The sequence below is a fragment of the Ambystoma mexicanum genome, chromosome 9 (genome assembly GCF_040938575.1).
Source record: "Ambystoma mexicanum isolate Mex_15411 chromosome 9, UKY_AmexF1_1, whole genome shotgun sequence".
Lineage (NCBI taxonomy): Eukaryota > Metazoa > Chordata > Amphibia > Caudata > Ambystomatidae > Ambystoma > Ambystoma mexicanum.
Genome location: NC_090931.1, coordinates 1197206170 through 1197229546, shown reverse-complemented (window position 1 = coordinate 1197229546; position 23377 = coordinate 1197206170). Strand labels below are relative to the sequence as shown.

At 44.5% G+C, this 23377-nt stretch overlaps 1 protein-coding gene across 3 annotated transcripts in view; it reads left to right on the top strand.

Moving 5' to 3' along the window:
- HNMT (histamine N-methyltransferase) overlaps positions 1 to 18677 on the top strand; it is a 288374-nt gene extending 269697 nt beyond the window's left edge. For all 3 annotated transcript variants that reach the window (XM_069616534.1, XM_069616533.1, XM_069616535.1), the window contains exons 6-7: positions 7706 to 7799; positions 15478 to 18677. In XM_069616534.1, the coding sequence (XP_069472635.1) occupies positions 7706 to 7799; positions 15478 to 15833 (450 nt within the window). In that variant the 3' untranslated portion in view covers positions 15834 to 18677. The remainder of the gene's footprint in view (positions 1 to 7705; positions 7800 to 15477) is intronic.
- The last annotated feature ends 4700 nt before the right edge of the window (positions 18678 to 23377 follow it).

The following is a 23377-nucleotide window of genomic DNA, read 5'->3' as shown; positions in this document are numbered from 1 at the left end:
GCCCATGAGATACCTTTGGCTGGTCATTTGAGTTTCAAAAAGACCAAGGAAAGGCTCTCCTTATACATCTACTGGCCTAAGATGGGTTCAGAAGTTGGCAAATTCTGTAGGAGCTGTCACACTTGCCAAACCTATGGCAAGAGTGGAGCCAAGAATGTGGCACCCCTGGTGCCTCTCCCAGTGGTGGGAGTTCCTTTTGAGAGGGTGGGCATCGACATTGTTGGTCCCTTTGACCCTCCCACATCTTCAGGAAACAGGCTTATCCTGGTTGTAGTAGACAATGCTACTAGGTATCCTGAAGCAATACCTATGAGGACTGTTATGGCTCAAGTTGCGGCTGAGGCTCTACTTGGTATTTTTACCAGAGTAGGGTTTCCTAAGGAAGTGATATCCGACAGGGGATGCAATTTTATGTCCCACTACAAGCAAGCCATATGGAAAAACTGTGGTGTCACTTAACAAGTTCTCTACAGCCTATCATCCACAGACAAATGGACTGGTAGAGAGGTTTAATCATACTATGAATACCATGATAGGTGCTTTAGAGGACCCCCTTAAGAGAAAGTGGGACCTTCTACTGCCATGCCTTCTCTTTGCTTATAGCGAAGTCCCTCAGGAGGGAGTTGGATACAGTCCCTTTGAACTTCTCCATTGCCATCCAGTGATGACTATGTGATAGGTCTCCGGAGGAGAATGTCACGCATGATGGCAGAAGCAAGTGATACCTTGAAAGCAGGTCAGGCTATGGTCAAACATTGGCATGACCAGAAGGCCAACATGGTTGAGTTTACTCAAGACCAGCTTGTACTAGTTATGGTGCCAACAAGGCAGAGGGCCTTGCAGGACAAATGGATAGGACCCTTCAAGGTTGTGGGCAAACCTGGAGAGGAGAACTATCTGGTGGACTTAGGCAGACCCAAGGAGGCTCCCAGAGTCTTTCACACCAACCGTTTGAAGTCATATGTCTCGAGACCAGAAGTTGGAGCTTTGCATCTAGCTTCAGCTCAAGAGGAGGAGGAGAGTGAACCTCTAACTGACCTACTCAGAGGCCAACCTTTGGATGAGAACATAGAAGGAGTCAATCTCTCTTCTTATCTGACATCTGAACAACAGGAGGAGTGCAGGTTTCTGTTGAATCAGTTTGGCTCCCTGTTTTCATTTTCACCAGGTTTGACCCCTTGGGGCCAGCATGATATTCTCACTGGTGACTGTTTACCTGTGAAAAGCAGAGGTTACAGAATGTCAGAACATGTGAGATCCCACATCAAAGGAGAGGTCACCAAGATGCTTGCTCCCTGGGTTATAGAGCCCTCTATAAGTCCATGGTCTAGTCCAGTTGTTCTAGTACCAAAGGCCGCATCCAAGGAGTTGAGATTCTGTGTGGATTATAGAGCTCTAAATGCAGTCACAAAGACTGATGGCCATCCTTTACCAAGGACAGATGAACTGGTGGATAAACTTGGTGCAGCCAAGTACCTCAGTACATTTGATCTGATGTCAGGCTATTGGCAAATAGCTCTGACGGACCATGCCAAAGAGAAAACTGCATTTTCAACCCCAGCAGGTCTCTACCAGTTTAAGGTTATGCCTCTTGGAATAGAGAATGCACCTGCTACATTCCAAAGGATGGTCAATCAAGTTCCAAATGGGATGGAGGACTTGTGCATGGCATACTTGGATGACATTGCAGTGTTCAGCTCTACTTGAAAAGAACATGTTGATCACTTAGGGTATGTTTTGCAGGCTCTTGAGCAGGCCCATCTGACCATAAAGGCAAGCAAATGTCAAATTGGTCAGAGCAAAGTGGTCTACCTTGGTCATGAGGTAGGGGGAGGTGAAATAAGGCCATTGCCTAGCAAAGTACAAGCTGTACAAAACTGGGCCACCCCTACTACTCAAACCCAAGTGAGAGCCTTACTAGGTCTTACTGGGTACTACAGGAATTTCATTGAGAACTATGGGTCCATAGCTTCTCCTTTGAATGTAGCCTCCTCTCCAAAATTCCCTAACAAGGTTAGATGGAATGAGGGGTACACTCAAGCCTTTGAAAACCTGAAGAAAGCCCTTTGTCAAGCTCCAGTCCTAAGAGCTCCTGATTACCACCAACCCTTCATTGTGCAAACAAATGCATCCAATACAGGTATAGGTGCAGTCCTTAGTCAACTGGATGAGAAAGGTACGGAGCACCCCAGTAGCTTCTACATTAGGAAACTGAAGGAGCCAGAAACAATGTGGGCCACCATAGAGCGTAAGTGTTTTGCCATTGTGTGGTCTCTGAAGAAGTTTAGACCATATTTGTATGGATCTTCTTTTGTGATTCAGACAGTCCACCAATCCATGAGATGATTAATGCAAATGAAAGGGGAAACCCCAAAACTTCTATGATGGTCAATCTGCCTGCAAGGTTTTGATTTCACCATTGAGCACAAGTCAGGATGTCACCACTAAAATGCTGATGGTCTCTCTAGGATGTTTATAACCGACTAGAGTGAAGAGATTAATCCGGGAGTGGATTAAATCCTCCTGTCCCTTAGTCTGGGGCAGGAGGGGGGATTGTAGGGAGAATTCTCCAGAATGGCTAATTTCCCTTACCTACTAAGTACCTCAGCAGCTTTGCTGGATTTCTAGGATTTATTTTCTTCACCTGGTAAGAGTGTGAGCCTTTTTTCCCACTCTTACATGTGTTTTGCTGTATGTGTTTACAATGTTTGTGTTCATAGACTGTGGAGCTTCACCTACTCCATAGGCATCATCTTTTTACTGTGTGTTACACAGCACCTTCATTGCAGTGACACAGGGTTGTCTTTTTCAGACTTCCCACTCTGAACTCCATTTTCTTGGACTGACTACTGTCTCCCAGAACATGTAAAGTTGCCATTGAATTTATTAGTCTTTTTAAAATCACAGAATCATTACAAACTATCTTACATAGAGTTCTGGAAAGGGTTAATAGCTATCCCTTTTTGTCTGTTTCTCATGGGACATTGTTTCGTTACCTTTTCATTAAGATTTGGCTGATGGCAGTGGTAACTACCCTATTTTTCCTACCATGGTTATTTTAAATAGCCTTGGTATTGTTTTAGGCTATCTTAGTAGCCTCGAACTTAAACCCGCAGGACCATATTTACTTTTATACGGTTCCGGCTGGGTTTATTCGCCATTTCTTTTTGTAAACATCTTTCTTGTGTTTTACTCTGTGCGCCAAACCAGGTTTTGTTCATTTGTCCACCGACCTTTGGTGGGCTTCTGCACAGAAGCCCTCCTTAGGTACCTGAATCTCTGAGGGGGACATGATGTGAGGGAGGGGTTTGAGACTCCCTGCAGAAGAATCTCACTGGAGATCAATGTCGTACTCTGTATGATTGGCTGTGGTGACTGTCCCGCCGGGACCGGCACCCTGCTGTGTGATTGACAGCCAGGCTGTGTGAATGGGGGAAAACTGCATAAAAAGCAGGTCTCTGGGACTGAGAAGGCAGAGTCGCCTCTGGATCAAGAGAACCAAAGAGAAGCTGACAGAAGAGGACCTCTACCACGACTGAACCTCCAGGTGAAGCCCTGCTGCGGGTCAGAATCTTCAAATTTCGAAGACAGGGAATATCTGCAATGAATCTTCTCCCTTTGAGCTGGTGGGATCAACCAGTTTGCCAAACTGCAAGCCAGGCCTCCTTCCTCTGGTCGAATTTGCTGTGCACAGCTACAGTGAACCAGATATCCTGGAGGATCGGACCCTGCTTGTATTTTAAGGAGCGCACCTTTTATTTGTTGCTTTGCTCTGCTGCTGGTTTCTTCCCTGGGCAGTGCAGGACCCTCCAGTCTTCCTACTTCGTGTCAGTCCGACAGTCGCTTCAGGAACCGTGAGCCTGCCAGATCTGCCAGGAACTTCTGCCTCAGCTACAGCCTTCTTCTTCATTTAAGGTACTGTTCTAACCCGGTTGTTTATTCCGTCCGACCGCGGTGAAAGTGGTTGAAATCTTTCACCAATCCCAGGACTTGTCCTTCTCTACTCTCATAAATTACTTTTTCTTCGACCAACTTCGTTTCGAACTCTTGGCAAAGACTTAACCGTGAACTACTCTGAATTGTGTGATCCTCTGCAAAGACTCTGTACCATTAACATTGGCCCAGGCCTATTGATTTGAATCCTCATTGTAGCAAGCCTTTTCAAGATTGCCCTGCCTACTTACTTGTTGGTGCTGCTTAATTTTGTATAACCTTGTCTTTCCCTCCCTTTTAAATTGCTGTTGTGCCATTTTGCTCATACTTCATTTTGAGCTTAACTTGTCCAGAATTCCAGTGTTGTGTAGTATATTAAGAGTGTGATTTTTCTGCTGCTTTACTTAGTGAACTGTTTTCCAACTGATGTGTAAATAAATGTATCGTTTACTCAGTAACCTTGAGTCAGTGTTTGTTTGAACCATAGTAAGTGCTGTCCTTTGTGTAACTATTGATACTGCTCTCTTGAGATAAATCTTGCTACTCAGCCATCGCTACCACTTTACTGTGTAGTACAGGCTTGTACCAAAGGTGAATTTGTACTTGCACTTGTAGTCTTAATCGTGTGGTGTTCCCAAAGGGTACTGCATGTGATTCTTCCTAACACAGAATGTGCGTAGAACTGAGGGGTGGGGATGGGGTTGATGAATGTTTTAAAAAATAAATCTTGTGCAGTCTTGGTGAGTGCAGGTGACCATGTGGCCCTTGTCATGGCTGATAACAGTTATCACTGCGGTGGCAGCACTGGGCCCAGTTCAGCCTAAGGGGTGGAGGGAGAAGGGGGCCGGAAGAGAGTTTCCATGGTGGAACATGACTTATATTTTGGGTGTTGGAAGTAGGCATGGAGAAGCGTATATCAGAGGAAGACACTACGTTTGTGTTCAGCGTTGAGGCCCTGATTTACACATTTATATTTGCAAATGAGTTTGGGTTCTCTTTATCAGAGTCTGAGATCCCACTCCCCTCCTCTTGTGTCACATTTAACAATTTACAGTCCGACAAATTGGATATTCTGCTTATTGTCACGTTGGTTGTTCACTTGCCAGTGGGAGGCCAGTGGGTATCTTGCTTCTTGTGAGTTGAGGAGGCCCAGGTGTTCACGTATCCTTGTTCTGAGTTCCCGGATCATGCTTCCAATATACTTCAGTTTGCTCACACATATGATCACGTAGACGACAAATTTGGATTTGCAGTTTATAAATTGGTTGATCTGGTGATAGCGGGTGTCATCGAAATATACAGACTTTGCATTTAGTGGAAAGCAAAGATTTTCTTGCCCGGTGAGCCAGTTTTGGTTTGTTGGCTCTAGAGGTGCCATGTGAGATGGGCTGAGCATGTTTTTTATGGGTAGGTGCTTTGGTGCACGAGAATTGGGGTCTTTTAGATATTTGTTTCTGAATGTCTGCATCAATGGTTAGTATATGCAAGTGTCTGTTAAGGATTTTCTGTACCTTGTAACTGTCTTGGTGAAACTGGGTAACGTATTTTATTGTCTCTTCCTTAGGTTTAGTCTTCACTTTTGGAGTGAGGAGTGTGTCCATGGCTGTTGTCATGCCCATTGTAATTGCTTTTTCAATGTTCTTTTGTTGTTATCCCCTATTGGTAAATCTTTCTCCCAAGAGATGATATTCAGCTTGGTACGCTGGAACATTGCTGCAATTTCTTTTTGCCCGAATGAATTCACCCTGTGGGATGTTTTCTATGATAGACTTCCTGTGGCAGCTTGTAGCGAATAGAACAGAGTTGACCTCTGCTGGTTTTGTATATGTGGTGGTGTGTAGACCCAAGTTGTCAACTGTGATTTTGACATCAAGAAAGTCGTTGGTGTGGTAGCTCTGTTTCCCCATCAGTTTGATACCGAAGGTGTTGTGTTTGAAATATTCCTTGAAGGCGGTGAGTTGTTCCAAGGTGCCAAACCAGATCATAAGCACATCATCAATGTACCTGTGCCACTTGTATATGTGGTTATTGAAATCATGATTTGCAAATGCATGAACCTGTTCGTAGTGATTCATGAACAAGTTAGCAATTGCCGGGGCGTATGTTGCTCCCATTATGATGCCTTTGGTTTGTCTATGTTATGTCCCATTGAAGAGGAACACATTGTTGGTAAGGGAAAATTCCAGGAATTCTTTGGTCATTACCGAATGCAAGTAAAAAGATGCCGAAGCCTTAGCGTAGGTGTGGTGAATGATTTTAAGAGCCAATGAATGGTCAATAGAGGTATACATGGCCTTCACATCTAGGGTCACAAGCAGGTATCCTGGTTTCCAAGTCGTATCCTGACGGATTAGAAGGGTATCCATTGTATCCCTAAGGTAGGTCGGGATTTGCATACTTTTCTATCTATTACATTGTTGATGTATTTTGCAATTGGTTCCATTACCCATCCAATGCCACTCTTTGTATTCTTTTTGGGATGAGAGTGAAATCCTTGTGTACCTTGGGCCAGAAGTAAATCGTAGGCATTCGTGGATGATCAGTGCTCAGAAATGTAAGTTCATCATCAGTTAGGAGCCCACGTTAGTGCCATTTGCTAATTAGTTATTTAGATTGCCTTCCAATTGCGATGGTAGGATTTGAAGCTAAGACCTGATAGCAGTCTGGGGTTTCCAAGTGTGTTGTGGCCATTTTGATGTAGTCCGGCCTGTCTTTTATGACTATGTTGCGGCCCTTGTCTGCTTTTTTGATGATTATGTCCGTGTTCGGTTTGAGTTTGCTCAGGGCTTATAGCTCAATAAAGGGAGAAGAACGTCCCCTAATTGGTGATTAAAATCAGGCATTGGTGTTGGTGGTTGATACAAGATGGCGATATTTATTGTGTTGCTAACTGCAATCCTAGTCTTAACAAGTAGCATTTTGCAGCCTATTTGCCCAATAAGCCCTATTTCCCAGACATCAAGCGTTTTTCTATATATGGCAGCAACCCCCCTCCTGATTGCCCTTCTCTATCCTTCCACAGCATGGTGTATCCTGGGAGGATAGCCAGACTAAGGGCAGTTCCAGCTGCCTGGTGAAGCCAGTTCTCGGTAATGGCACACACATCCAGATTATATTCCAGAATGCAATCTGCCCCTTCTGTGGCATGTTTAACCAGCGATCTAGTGTTAAGTAGCTTGATGAGAAGTTTGTCTGGATTTACTACATTGGCAACTATATTTGTAGGTAGTTCCAATAACGGATCCAATGCGAGTTGAATACCCTTGGTGCATACTAAAGTAGTATTATCTAATTTTTCCACACTTACTATATCAGAGGTGAGTTTATTCATTACTAAACACACCTCTTCAGACCAAGATACCGATTGTCACAGTCTGGGTGAGGATATATTGTGGATAACATTGATGTAACCCGACAGAGATAAGTCAAATTGAGGAACACTACAGCAAAGACAGGTATGTAAGACGAAAGTCACAGTTGAAAATGAAAGAAAAAGCCACTCTGTGTCACTTCACTTAATGGTGTTGGTGTGTTCCTGTTGTGCAATGTCATACTTCCTTAAATCATGCCCCTGACAGTGCACAAAAGTATTTCACCTGCATTCTGCCTGAATGAACTGTGAGATAGCTCTGATGATAAGAGGCGCGAGCACAAGTAACTTAAAAGAAACAGTTTATTTTAATCGAGTAAATATATGTAAGCATTATTTATTTTGCTTTTCATTTCTCACAATTAACATGCATTTATACATATGTATATATATATATTTCAGATGCTTTATTATGTGAAAGATGTCTCTGCTACTGTGAAATTCTTCCAAAAGTGCATGGCACCAAATGGCAAACTCCTCATTATTATAGTGTCAGGTGGGTGATTTTTGCTTTCTTAGTTAAGACATTTACTTTTTCTTCTTGTGTGTTGAAGCACTGCCAAGTTGGGTTAAATTGTTAGATACATGCAATAATGACAATGAACTTCAATTTTGAGTCTGGAAATGCGTACACTGCCTGCTATGCATTGTTAGGTAGTCATGTTTTTCAGGCACTACTGCCTTCTGAAGATAGCTGGGTGTAGCAGCCAACCACCCAAGTTAATAGGGCAGAGCATACCAAGGAGTTTTAAAGAGGGTGGTGCTGTGTTGCCAGCCTGGTACAGGCCACAACTGATGACATTATTGAACTGTGCACTCAGGGTTAATGTTCTGGGTTATACTGGCTTATTATGTTAAGCAGAATAAAGCTATTCTGGAAGGTACAAGCCTATTATCCTATGTGAAACATATCAACTGGCTACCTTGAATATGACAATCGGAGCACTCAGAGGAGTCCCTTTTAGATTCCCATTGTCTGGTCTTGAGAAGCAAAGGAGACACTGGTCTTGTAGAAGTGGCAAGTCAGTTAAAAACATTAAATCCGGGGATTGTGGTGAGTCAGTAAGTGAGTAACAGAGCAATCAACAGCTTTCTCTGTATATGGGACTTGAAATGATTGAGCCTACATTCCGCACAACTTGATTGGCTTATCCCTCCACTAACTTATTTTGCTAATGCATACGATTTGTTATTTAGGTGTAAGGGATCAAGAGTAAGACTTGGACAAAGTAACATTTTTCGTGTTGGATAAAGACTTTTATCATCAAAACAAAAAGCAGAGTTTGGGGAAATCCTACCTATCCCTAACCATAGGAGGGGTTTTCCCGCCTCAACAAAACTAAGGAACGTCTTTGTCAGGATGTCTAAATAAACAAAAGGATTTCTCCGTCCTTTGTCCAAAATCCTTAGCTGAACCTCACACACTAAACTCATTATAACGTGGAAAAAACGGATGCCTTTCATGTGAACACCTACAGCTTCCTTCCAAAGTTCCAAACACACATTTCTAAAGTGAAGAAAAGAAAACCAACAAACTTCCATCAGAAAAGAGACCTTCCCTTTCCCTATGTTTTTTGCAGCTTTTCACTGTCACTTTAACATGATTGAAAAAGAAAAACAATTTCCTTCATCCCGGTTTCTTCTGGCTTTTCACTGTCACTTTAACAATCTCAAGGGGGGGGGCGACTCTTCCCCTGAGTGTCGCGTGTCACATGATTTAACACTTCCAAAACTCCACAATCTCAAGGGGGACGACTATTCCCCTGAGTTTCTCCAGTCACACAATTTAACACTTCCAATACTCCACAGTCTCATGTGAGACAACTCTTCCTTTGAGTTTCCTCCATGTATACAGTACTTTCCACAATCTCAAGGGGATGTCTCTTCCCTTGAGTTTCCTCTGGTTACACAGCACTTTCAGATAAACAGTTTTTCCTCTGGACCTCTAATGCCTTTAGCAAAGCGGTATGGTTCTTCCCTTTCATTCCACAATTCAAGGAGGGGGAGGGTGGCTCTGGCCCAGAGCCTTGTCAGCCTTTCCACAGTTTCTCCTTAATTCCCCAATTCATATCCAAGGGTCTCTCCTCCCCTTTCTCCTATCCCTGGTTTACTCTCCTGCCATGATTTGTATGCCATTGCTACTTGGGTGCAGGTCCCAGACTCGCTGTGTGCCTGGTTTACTCTCCTGCCAGGGCTTTTTGTCTCATCTGTTGTGTGCATGTCCCAGACTCACTGAGTGCCTAGTTTGCTCCCCTGCCAGAGCTTTTTTAGTCAGATCAATATTTGGGTGTATATCCCAGATTTACACTTCTCATCAGAACTCACTGTCTTTTTTAGCCAGGTAATTATATTCTTCATATATTGGGCCATTCTTCATTGGATTTCATCTCCAACAGTCTTAACCTCTGTATTAAATGTCCCAGCTCCCTTATTTGGGCTTGCCCACTTTAAAGGTGTGCAGCATCTGCCTTGAAGTGCCCCGGTATCCCAATCTTTCTCTGGGCTTACCGGTCTTCATTGGCGTCTTCTGCATCCCTCGCATCTCACTGTTTTCTCTGCTGCCTGTTTGCTCACTGGGAGTGCGTCTCGTCACCTCCTCTGTTCCCGCCCTGCCTGCTCCTTCATTTGGCAGCACCTTCTGTACGTGGCAACAGCATGGCAAACACTCCTCTGCCGGACTTCGCTAGACGGCACTCTCGGCAGCTTACTCGTCACCATGTCCAACCAGCGTCGGGAGACGTGAGTCTCCCACTCTGTTCAGTTGTGCCATATTTGAATGTCCGGCACCTGTTAACATCCTCCCAACGACTAGAACGTGGCGTTGGCTTACCGCTTCTAGTGATCTTCATTACTCCGTCCCTCTTCCTCGTCTAAGTGTTATTAAAGGGTGTAAGTAAGGTTGGTGATCAGTTAAAATTGGAGATTTTCTATCCACACTACCATATGTCATAAAAGAACAGGGGAAAGATAAGTGGTTGTTACCAAGGAACCCATGTAAAGAACGGTTCTGATATAGTGTTTTTACTCTGCCTCCCTGGAGTTTGTCCTCCCTCATGTGGTCCTCCCGCAGATAGCCACCCCAATGGTCAGAGTCAGGTAGCTTCTGCCTTTCCCTGGCCACATAAGGGAAGCTACCCTCCAGGGAAGCAGTGACAATATCACTACATTATTCAAATAGGGCAGTGATATTGGCGTGATAAGGGGAACACTGATGAATTTCATATCCAATTGACAAATGGTATTTTTAAACCAATAAGATGGAAAGCAGGTATAGAATACACATATGTAATTGTATACTTCCATTTATTAGGAACTGGGAGAAAACAATTACCATTTTTGAGAATGCAATCTAAAACTGTGCTCAAACCACCTGCTCTACTTCATATTGTTAGTGAATGTTCTCTCATGGCCTTTATGCTTTCCTGTATTTTGTCTCCTCCCATCTTCTGGTACTGCATAAGGGTGGCCTGGCCCACCAGGACCGTCCTGTCCTGCCCAACTATGTGATAGTTTTCCTCCTTAATTGTAGCTTCACCATTCATCATCTGTTCAGATCTTATTACCTCCTCCTGATCCTCCTTTCACCACATCTTCCTCAGATCTTACTCCCACAACATACTACTCTGCATCTCCTTTCAGCACCTCTTACTCAGAAAGTACTCCCTCATCCAGATTTTCTGTCCCTCCTTTTGCCACCTCCTTCGATCTTACACACCTTCACCTTCTGATGTTATCACTATCTCCTGTCCCTTGCACCCCTCTTGCCTACTACATCTAGTTAGCTCTTCTTGTATCACTGTTCAGCACTCTACAATTGACTCCCACAACCTTCTCCAAGAACCCACACTAGTTCATTGAGAAGCCTGATTTTAATAGGGATCAAGCTCCTCCCTTTGGGTTGCGCTTCTGAAAGGGGTCTGCACATGTGACCTGAAAATGGGGCAAGGTGGGTATTGGGTATTGGCTCCTGCTCCTGGGTGCCGCTAGCTTCTCATCAGCAGAAAGGGCCTGGTCAAGCCTTCACTTGACCTGTCCACCTTCTTGGATTGCCCTTTATTCTTCTCTAGTGCTGCTGGTTCCCAGTGTGTGAATTGCGTGCTCAGAAAGCTCTTGGCAAGATATTTACCTACTCTAAATGTCTACAAATCATCCCATGTTAACTTCCAACATTGTATCTCTGGCGAGGGAATGTTTTACCAGGAGACAATAAATGGTTACATGTGTACCATGTGAGACAGGCATAGTATCAAGAAATGACACAGACAACAGATTTCCGATTGATAATCAAATCTTTTATTAAATATTAGCTCCATGTAAGGCCTAGCTTGCCCTATAACCAAGGTCGGTTTTCCCTTCCTAAATAAACTAAGGAAAGTCTATGTCCGTAATTACAAATCAAATGTCTGTCTGTATCAAAACCTATGCTTTCCCTTGCATCTAGAACTAAACATTGTGTAGGGATTTTCTCAACCAACTCAAACAGTGTTAAGAAATAAAGTGTAAAGCTGCTTCCAGCTTTAGCTTTTCTTTGCCTCCCTCCCCCAAAGCGAATACAGTTTCAATAGCTGCTTGCTTCAAATATTTTCCATCAGGTTTTAGGAAACCCTTCCCCAAGTTCAAATCTCACTTGTTCACAATGTTCAACAGAAATTCAGGATTCCTTTTCCCAGGCTCAAAACCACCCTGGTTCACAATGTTCCAAAAGAGCTCAAGATTCCTTTCCTCAAGCTTAAAGCTCTGGTTCACAATGTTCAACAGGTTTCACAATATTCAACAGGAACTCTGGATTCCCTTCCCCAAGCTCAAAAGCACTTGTTCACAATGTGCAGCTGTTACTTACTTTCAAATTTCCTTAAACAACTCTCATGGGTGATTGGGGCTCTCTGGTCTGGCCGCAGTTGACAGACCGCATGCTCCACCCACTACAGGTCGTGCAACCAGGGCCCTTAGCTTCTTAATTGCCCAAGTTTTCTTACAACTTTACTTGGCTTCCTTCACTGTGTTTACTCAAACACTAAATGTTCACTTGTAGGTGATCTGCCTTCTTCATCACCCCTTATGTAATCTTAAATCGAGTTTACTTTGCCGGCTCCCTATGATAACCTTTTTATACAATGGCTTCAGGCAACCCGTCTCTCATTAACGCTTCAACAGGATCAGTAGTTTTCAACTGCACGCAACCACTCCGACACAATGTAGTGAACAACTTTCACACGCTCGCGCATCAGGTTTCTTGTAATGCGAGAAACTCACTGGTTATGTTCTTGGTTTCCACTGTTTCTCCACTCACACAGCCACCTGTATTTGAGATCAAGGTCCCACCTCCTGCACCTCAGATACTCCTGGGTCGGTTTCTCTGCCTTGGAAAAAACAAGCACCTTTCAGCCAGGCTTCTCTCTCTCCCCTCTCTATCGTGTTTCCCACTCTTTATACACCTGAGCCCTTATAAGGGGCCTCAGGTGTGAGACCTTGGTTTGCCCTGCCTGACTGCATTCAGCCCAATCAATGGGACATGCCTGACTTTTAGTCATGTATTCCTCCAAACCCCTCTTCTTCGTCCCAGTACTAGAGTGGTGTTGTCTATAGGAAGTGTGTATTGCTCTTTGAGGTTTCTTCCTCATCCCAGTACTTTGTGGGAAAACAGGGGGTAGGATAGGATAGTATTGGCAATACCATATGAAGACTGAGGGAGAGTTGGGTAGGTCAGTGTTAGGACAGGGGGATACCATGGCTTGCCTTCATGCACCCTCTCCTTAATCTCCAAGGACCCTCCACTCAGGTGATCCTCCCTCACTTGTCCACCCGCAGGGTCAGGATCCAAAAGCCATGTCCCTTCCCTGACCACCTGAGCAGACGATGCCTGGGGAGTAGTTGTGTGAGTGCCTTCAGCTGTCTCACAACCACATGTGGTTAAACCTGCGGTTGAGAAACCACAAGCTGTCAACCTTGTATCAAGTGTCTGCTCACATGTGGAGAAACCCAGTGTCAGAAACCTGTTAACTTGCAACATGACATCAAGCACCTGCCTCCTCAGCTGCCGTTGTGTCTCATCAGGGCTTGCAAAGTACTTTCTAGCATTGTATGTTGCAGTGTAATAGAATTCAAAATGTTAATATTGTCAGGTTAATTAAATTGCCTCTGTTGAAGGTTCACATTAGTTTTGAGTTATTGGGTATGAACGGTTATTAGGGTAAATTGTCTTAAAATGAGACAATACCTGAGTGCTGCTAGAGCAAAACTAATAGTCAGGCCCTCCAACTCAATAGTGTCATGATTTTTCTCTCGTGACAGTTTCCTACTGACCAGCAGTATGGGTTGTTTGATCTCATTCCTCATTTGGGAAAGTACATCCACTAGGCAAACTTGTGAGCTATCACTTTAGAGGGTAAATAGACCTGCAAAGAATAGTACAAAGAAAAGAGCCAACACTCCAATTAGTCTGTTTCTTTCAGAGCACAGTTGCAGGAATCCTTCTGTGTCTACCTTCCTTACTTTTGACCATTCTGCTTCTCATTGCCACTTTAGCACTTCATCTCTTGACCCCTCCTGTTGCCCCTCCTTCATGATGCTTCAACTGCAGGCATCTGCACCCTGGCATTGCTGGATCCCTTGGTCTGCACCTATGCAACCCTGCCCTTTGCCATGACCCGTTTTCTTACAACTAAAATTATAAGAACCGAAGGTTCTAGGACATTGTGAGTCCTGAAAAATTATAAGACCTTCTTTAAAACACTGAAGTACTCTCTTGAGTAATGTGTACCCAAGCATTTAGCAGCTATTTCAAAGGTGATTATGCAATTCTGAGCATAAACCTAAGCTTAGCATAAGCCCCGTCACCCCACCCATGCTATGCGTGCTGCATCAGGTCGAGCTCCTGCGCTGCCAATAAAACATTGGTCTGTCTCCTCGTCTAAGAGAAACATGTATCACAGATCAGTTGCTTTAAGCCTTGTTGTCCTCCTGCTGCACCCATTTAGAACACCCATTAAGAGCCATAACTATTCCAAACCCCAGTAAAAACAACCAGTGTGAGACTCCATAGGTCATCCTTGCACTGCCATTAAGAACCCAAGAACATTTTGGGTAATGAACTTGGGTTTTAATGAAAGTTTGCTTGCTTGATTCTGTACCTAATAAAGTACTTACCTGCAACTATATGTAAAATATACCTACCTTAAGCTTGCTGTTAACAGTCCTTTAATCCAAGTATTCATATACTATATCATTACATGGTCTACTCGCTTCCTTGCTCAGCTTTTGACTTTGTTTGCTTTTCCACTGCTTACACTACTGGCTGAACCAAGGATAACCCAAGACATGATATGATATATGATATGATATGGCATTTATAACGCGCCTATGCACAGGTGTTTCAAGGCGCAACGAGGCAAGGGAGGGGGAACAGAGGGAAGACAGACAACGATCTTACTAGGCCAGGTGTCATTCAGATTGCGCAAGTGCAAAAGATACCACTGGCATGTCTAGAACCGTTACCCGCTTGGACCCTGCACTAAGGGTCAAGGAAAACCTTTTCATAGATATGCAGCAGGTCTCTTCAGAATTTGCAATGTGTTTTAAATTCCTTGGCCCTCATTATAAATTTACCTCAAGCCAAGAATTCCCCCATGGTACTCACGGAATGGGGAACTACAACCGTTGCCAGCAACTGTAATATCCTGGTAATACCGGGATTTCAGGCGCTGGTAACAGTAGGTCCACTTCCCGGGAGCCCAATGGAATTACTGACGGGATACCCCCAAACTTATAATGAGGCCCATAGCCTCCTTGTTGTCAAGCAAATAGAGATGGAAATATATGTCTACATTATTATTATTTTTATTTTTAAAGACACTTGCATACTATGCTTTGAGTTTCATTATCGAGAAATATGGATCGCCGATTTGACCTCCTTGCAAACTTCTTCAATCATTAATATACTTTATGAACGCTCAAAATGTACATGGTCTCTGCTCCTCATCTTGAACTCCCATATGGTTTTCAGGTGAGCTCTAAAACATTATAGTTTTGGAGCTTGTTTTCACAGACCTATTACGATCCTAGTGTCATAACCTGTGTTCATGTTACCTCTTTCACATCTAAAATAGTCTATCTTGCCATCAAATGTTGCTTAACTGGTTACGTATAACCAATAGATTCTCACTTTATGTTTACAGGAAGCAGTGGATGGGACACACTGTGGAAAAAACATAGCCATCACTTGGCCGTGTGCGACATGAATTTACTTGTCACTTCTTGGGACATGAAGCAGATTCTGGACGCCCAGGGAGCAAAGTATGAGCACTTGAACCTACCATCATTTATGGACATATCAGAGTGCTTCATCCAAGGAAATAGAAATGGGGAGCTCCTGATGGACTTTTTGACGGAAGTGTGCGATTTTTGTAAAACGGCCTCACCTGAAATGGTAGCTGCAATATTAGAGGATCTAAAGCTCCCGGGATGCAGCCAAAAGAGAGATGGAAAGATTTTATTTAATAACAACCTTGCTGCAATAGTGGTTGATCCATGAGTGCAAAGCACATACACTGGGCGACAGCAGCATTGCTTTTCCTTCACTCAGAAAGTAGAAGGTCCTGTTCTACCAATGAAGGAAGCACTGATTTATCTTCATGTCTTTTTACTTTGTAGTCTAGCTTATATGCAGCAGGTATACCCACAGTCATGGAACACGTGTACACGAGCAGTGGGCATCTACGTTTAGCTTCGTCATGTCTCGTGACCTCACGTTTAAAAACAATGCCCTTATTTACAAATAATTGGTGAACCTTGTATGTTCCAAACCATGTTTTTCAAATCTTTTGAACCATTTAACAATACTTGAGATGTGTTTCTTTGAAAGGGTTTTCTTGTAATTAATATGGCAATTTGTTAAATGCAAGGTGTAAGACACAACAGCACAAAGGACCTGTAAAACAGATTCCTAATGAAGTATTGCCCTAATGTAATATATACAATCTTACGTTTATAAAACGTAAGTCTGAGTGAAGTGTATTCTTTAATAGTGACTACCCCCCTTATAACCAATCAGCAACTGACATCCATGTTGTTAGTGAAAGTGATGTCCCTGCTGCTGACCATACAAGAAGTGACATCACATACAGTTTGACTCACATGAAATTCCATTGTGAAATACAGAAACCTTTCCTAAAGACATGTACAATTAAAACAAATAACTTCCAAACCTCAAACTGAAACAGTGGGGTCACTGGGGATCCCTTGTGCTGTCAAATTAAAATAAATAAAGCAATCACGTGAGATGAGCATGGCAGGGGCTGTCGAAAAGGGGAATGGTTCACTCTCTCATCTCCATGCATCGTCTCTTCTTCTGCAGTTGGTCCGATTGCACAGTGAGTAGAGCGCTCGCTTTGACATCTGTGCAGAGAGTGCTGACACAGGTTCGAATCCGGGCAGGGCCAAAATCAGCCTTTCATCCTTCCGCGGTCGATAAATAAGCATCACACACCCTGGGTAATAATAAGCAGCGCTCAGATGCCTGAGAGTTCGTAGCGCTATATAAATGCTAAATTATTATTATTTAGTCACCATGATATGATAGGATATGATATGGCATTTATAACGCGCCTATACACAAGTGTTTCAAGGTGCGATGAGGCAAGGGGGGGAACAAAGGGAGGACAGACAACGATCCTACTAGGCCAGGCGTCATTCAGATCACGCAAGTCCATCTGAATTACTCTTCACTACATATAGCTGCTACCTTAATCCCGCTTGCTCTCACTCCTCATGGTTTCACTTCCTTCAGCCGTCGTTGTATCACCCAGTCTCACAAGCTTTCCCTTCTCTCTCCACTGTCACATCCTGCAGCCCTGACTTTGATCACCTCTTCACCTTCTATAGGTCCCCCCTTTCGCTCTCCTTCACATCACTTCCTTGTCTCTCTTATTCAATGCATCATTCCTCTACCTGGACCCGTTCACCTTCAGCCCCCTGGGTTTACATCCTCACATCGTTCAGTACCCTTTCCCTCCTCTCCTCAACTCCTGCAGTCCTCCCTCATGTGTCCCTGCCCACCTATTGCAGGCCTTTTTCTAAGCACCCCTCGCCATGTTTATCCCTCTTTTCCGAAGTCCATGTGATCACCTTCATTCCTCCCTTCAACATCCCAATTTCATTTCCTGTGACGCAATGGCTACTGCTATGCACAAGTACAGGGATGAATAGCGGCTAAACCGCCTACTCAACCCAACACTACTACTAATACAGCAGTGATGCCAATCATTAAGGTGACACAAGTACATCCAGTAAGGTATACCCCCTTCACCTTATGTGGGAGGGCAGGCTATATCTTCAGAAAGGATGTGAGCTGATAACAGTAGCAACCTAAACACAAAGACTCCAAAATAAAAGAATGTCCAGGTTTCTATACATCTATAGACTTTTAATAATCAATTGAAAACCCACCTCTTCACACAAGGACTATGTAACTAATTCATGTAACTATGTGATTGAACTGAATGAACGTGTCAACAAACTGTACTACGCTTATTTGGAACCAATAATGAAATGTACCTCATACTCATCTCATATAAGATAAGCGCTCGGATGCCACCGGGTTAGACGCGCAATACAAATGGCTAAATAAATAAATAAATTAAACAAAATGCATAAAACTAAACTAAACACACAAGTAAACGCCCACCTCTGTAAAGAAACACACAATATGCAATCTGTGGTAGAAAAGCACTCTGACGTGTCAGTTGAGTGCCTGCTCATCTACCCCATGTTCTAGAAAGTTCCTTGTAAGAAAAAGGCAGCAAAGGTGAGCTAATGGTCAATTTGGTACCAAACATTAGCCCAGGCAGTCTCTGGGTGGGCCCCACTAGTATCCTAAAATGACTGATTTTAGTTTAAACAGCTTATTGAAGTGAGATGTTTGAAGAGACATACAAGGCCAGTATTGGCATGTCTTCATATAGTCTAAAAATGTGCTTTGCAACCTCTACGTAGTCTCAGGATATTGCAGTGATTTCATTGCAGCTGCTAAATTATTCTGACTGGTAACTTAACGGTTACATGTAAAAAAAAAAAAAATCTTTTTTTGTTGAATGCACCTCTCAGAATGTTTACTGTTTCCAAACCGTTATGTGTTATTGGTTCCATGAGCTGTATGGTCTTTTAGATAATACAGCAATTCCAGACCCACATTTAAGGCATACTGTTCCTTCAGCCAATTAAGTTTACAATGTTCATTTTATTTCTTCATATTGAGCATGATCTACGTTGTGACTTAAGCAACATCCAATGAAGAAGTCTGTGGGCCTTTGAAAGCTAATGCTTTGTTGTATCTCTGCATAGTATTTTCAGTTAGTCTAATAAATGGTATCAAAACCTGCATCTTGTGTGATTTTAAAACTGGTTTAGCATGACGTCAAAATGTTCTTTTCACTCATACATTGTCTAAAACTGTATTTTTGGTCCAGTAATTATGGTATGCTATGCCCCGGTACTTATGAAGCCCAGAACATATCTCACAGGGTGGCATCAAGGTGCTGAAAACAAGTGGCCCAATAAACCGATCAACCGACCGACAAGCAGAAAGAAGAACCACCCTCCCACCCCCCGAGCCTACCATTTTTCAAGCTTACGGAAGGAATAAAAAAAAGTATTTAACTTATGGTGAAAATCAAGATGTTCTTCAATCCGGGACCCTCGTGCTGTCTGAACGGAAACGAGCAACCTCCCCATTTTGCTAATTTAAAGGAGGGAATTCAGACTAAATTGGAGAAAGCAGACCACAGACATCTACCTGGAGCATAATGGATGAGTTTGGAGGTGATAAAGTTAGTCGATGCACAATGCACAGTGTCTTAAAATGTATTCGTTTTTCCACTGGCAGCCGGTGCAGACAGTGCAAACTTGGCAAAATGTGCACTCTTCAACCAGCTTTCACCAGCACTCTGTGGTGGCTGCATTTTGTATTCTTTGAAGTCGACCGATAGCTACCTTTGGCAGGCCAAGGTACAGAGCATTAAAATAATCGAGCCGGCTAGAAATAAAGGCATTGTCAATTTTAATTTTATGCAAAAGTCTCCAAAACTCCCGAAGATGTGTGAGAGATCTCAAATGAAAGAAACAAGCACTCGAAACTTGGGATATCTGGCTCTCCAGCGATTGTGAAGAGTCAAGCCAGAAAACCAAGTTTGCTAGCTTTTTGCACCAGTAAAGGACAGTTTCCTAAGGAAGAGGACCACAATTGGGACCCCCATTCAGATACTTGAGCTAACCTATACATACCAGCACGTGGGCTGATGGTATAAACAGAGCATGCCAACAGCTCATTCTTCTGAACATTAAACTTGAGTGTGTTTTGACAAATCCACATGTTGACCTGCTCCTGACACGATTTCAACCTATTGCCAACTTGCACCTAACCCAGCTGAAAGATTAGCTGAGTATCATCAGCATAGATATAGAAACAAACTCCAGGCGACCTTATCAAGTGAGCCAGTGGTCTCATATATCAATTAAAAAGTAGCAGGCTTAAGGAAGAACTGCGCAGCTGCTAAGGTTTACTGGCTAGCATACAATGTGAACCTACAAAATATGTTCTTAGGGTTGTTAGGCAGAATCATATGCAGTACCCTTTGGGAACACCACACACAATTAAGACTACAAGTGACAGTACAAATTCACCTTTGGTACAAATCTGTACTACACAGTAAAGTAGTAGCGATGGCTGAGCAGCCAGACTTATCTCAAGAGTAAAGTGAGCAGTATCAGAGGTTACACAAAGGACAGCAATTGCTATGGTTCAAACAAACACTGACTCAAGATTTCTGAGTAAAAGAATATACATTGATTTACACATCAGTTATAAAATATTTCACTATTATTAAGCAGTTGAAAAATCACAATCTTAATACACTACACTACACCCAATAGATTCTGGACAAGTTAAGCTCAAAATTAAGTGTGAGCATGATGGCACTCCAGCAATTTAAAAGGGAGTGAAAGACAAAGTTAGACAGAAGTTGAGCAGCACCAACAAGTAAGTAAGCAGGGCAATCTAGAAAAAGTGAGGAAATCAAATCAAGAGGTCAGGGCCAAAGTAAGTTTGTTTGTGCTTCTTTTAAATAGCGCTACGAACCCTCAGGTATCTGAGCGCTGCTTATTTCCTGCGGTGTGTGGTGCTCATTTATCGACCTCAGAAGGATGAGTTTGGCCCTGCCGGGATTCGAACCTGCATCAGCAGGTTTTGCACAGATGTCAAAGCGAATGCTCTACTCGCTGTGCTATTTGATCAGGTTTGTTTATTATTTATAATGCGCGCCAGACCCAGAGGTATCAGGGTGCAACAGTTACAAGATAATGCAAAGCTTAGTTACATGGAGTCAAAAGTGTGAAGCATAAATTACAGAGCAGGACAAATTGCTATTTACAGATAGTACATGCATTATGCACAATGTTGTAGTTATCCCCACGGGGTAACATATGTTAGGTCATGAAAGTGAAATACATTTCTTACAATGGCAAAATGTACAAATATTTACAAATGTTGTATGCTAGGAACAACAAATAGAGGTTGCAACTTGGGATAAGCCTTATTAGTTGCAATTCAGTTGACATCATGTGAGTTAATAGTCATTGGGCCTCATTACGACCCTGGCGGAACGGGTTAACGGGTGCCGCAAAAGGATGTGGACTCGTTAAACCCGTTCCGCCACATTACGAGGTCCCCTCGCGGGACACGGTAAGCACGCCTGATAAAACCAGCTAAAACCAGATGTGCTTACCGGGTCCCGCGAGGGGAAGAGGGAGCAAACAACGGGCCAACTCGTAATGGCCCGTTGTTTGCTCCCTCTCCCATTCCCATTCAGCCCTATGGGGGCTGAAATGGGAATGGGGAATGAACGGGTCTGAGTCCTTGGAGGGAGGAATTACCGGGCCTTCTGAACTCGGAATGGCCCGGTAATTCCTCATTCTGTGGACCCGGACGCGATTTCGGCAGCAGCCATGCCGCCAACCGTGGCATGGGTACCGCCATGGTCGTTTATGAGGGCCATTGGCTTTCAGCCACAGGATGGTGTTGGTTCTAAAGTTAAGATAAGACTGGTCTGTTCTCAGTGTAGGAGGCAGGGAGTTCCATAGTTTAGCCGCTTTAACGGGGAAACTATTCTCCAGCATGGAGTCTGGCATGGATGCACATGCTCATGAATATTCCCTGTCGTCAGGCTGGGAATCCTCGGTAAAGAAAAAAAAATCTGTTTCAGTTTCGTTTCTGAACTGTCTTTCTACTACTAACCAATCACTGGTCTCTGGGTCATACTTCCCCCAGCCAATGACTGCCCTCTACCTAAGCCCCTCCTCTGGCAGCCATCTTCAGATTTTTACGGCACGTTCAAGTGTTGGGAGTCCGCGTGCTATAGCTCTCGAGCTTTTACTGTGTTTTGCGATTTTTCAAGGAGTTTAATCTCATTTTTTCGGTCAATCGAGCCTCAAGCTCCACCATTTCTACTTCCGATCAACGGGGACCCGTTTCGAAAATTTCTATGCCCCTTTTTCATCGAGTACGCTTTTTGGAGGATTCCAGAAGACCTTGAGGCCTACCCTGTGGACATGGCCCAGGACAAAAGAAGCTTGACGCCCGGATACAAGCTGTTCAGGAACTGCCCTGGATGCAGATTGCAGAATGTGTTCAAGGAGGACAAGCATTCTAGATGCATCGACTGCCTTCACAAAGACAAAACGCACTTGGAGAAGGACTGTGCGTTTTGCAAGAACATGTCGGAGCGGACCATGAGGGATCGGTGGATCCGCCTCACTAACTGGCTGGCAGGGAAGAGCCCAGCGGTAAGTGCAGGGTCGGATTGGGTCGTCGGCCCATCGGCCCGTGGCCGATGCAAAATCATGGCTGGAGACCTGGGGGCCGGTTCGTAAAGACCATGTGGGCCGGTTTCGGCCCAGGCATGGGCTTCATTGTGAAGCCTTCACACTTCAGGAACCAGCCCCCAGGGCCTCAACCTCGCCGGGCGGATGGATGCAAGTTGCAAAGGATCTGTAAGTAAGCAACTTACAGATCCTTTGCAATTGCAGCCCTGCGCCCGCCGCCGCCAGCCCGCCGCGGATGCAGAGAAAGGTAACACTGAAGTGTTACCTTTCTTTGATAAATGCGGCGGGCCGGCGGCCAACTGCCGCGGCCCGGCCGCGACACCCTGGCGCCAGCAGCAGTCAGTGTTACAAAACACTGGGAGGGAGCGGCAATGCTGGGCGGAGCTGCCTCAGCCCGGCCTGCTCCCTCCCAGTGTTTTGTATTACACTGGAGCCAGGCTGCAACGTATTGCGTGGGGGGCATATCATTTTTGAAAAATTGCCTGCACGGCACCTTAGGGAGTTTGGGGAGGTCCCACCCTTGGGCTCCTGCCATGCACTGGCCCCGCAGGACACGCTGGGCACAGACTGGTGACACTCTTCTCTGAGAGGAGGGAAGTCCCTTTCTAGCTGGGCAGATGGGGTGGTGGAGGAAGCGGGGGCTTCATTGAAAAGGCGCGCGTTCCCCTCTCGTGACATCACCTCGCCGCCCCCGTGCTGCCTTTATGGTCCAGGGACAGAGCGCACGACCCGAACTCGGAGCAGTGGGGGCGGAGAAGGCAGCGCCAGTCACCTCTCCCTGCTCACCCCTTCATGAAGTTCATGGACGTTTCTCTCTAGGAGCCCAAGAATGGCAGCTCTCAGGATCCCGCTGGTGTGCCTGGTGCTCCTGGCTCTCTCCTCCGGCGGCTTGGGTGCATGTACGGTGTTCAGGGATGGTCTGGGGTGGGCCACCGCCCCCAGTCAGCCCAGGAGGGCACAGAGCAGCACTCAGGCAGCAACCAGCCACCCAGGCCAGCCTGCCGGCACAGAGGTGAGGGACCCATCATCAACCACCCACAGCCCAACACCACCACCCCACAGGCCCGCGCCACAGGCTGCCTGCCTGCTGCTACTGGCAGCGGAGAGAGAGGCAGACGGACCTGCTGAGAGGAGGTGAGATCATACTAGTAACCATTCCAGTCTTGCTTGTGTGATGACAATGTGCTGCCAGAGGAGGGTACT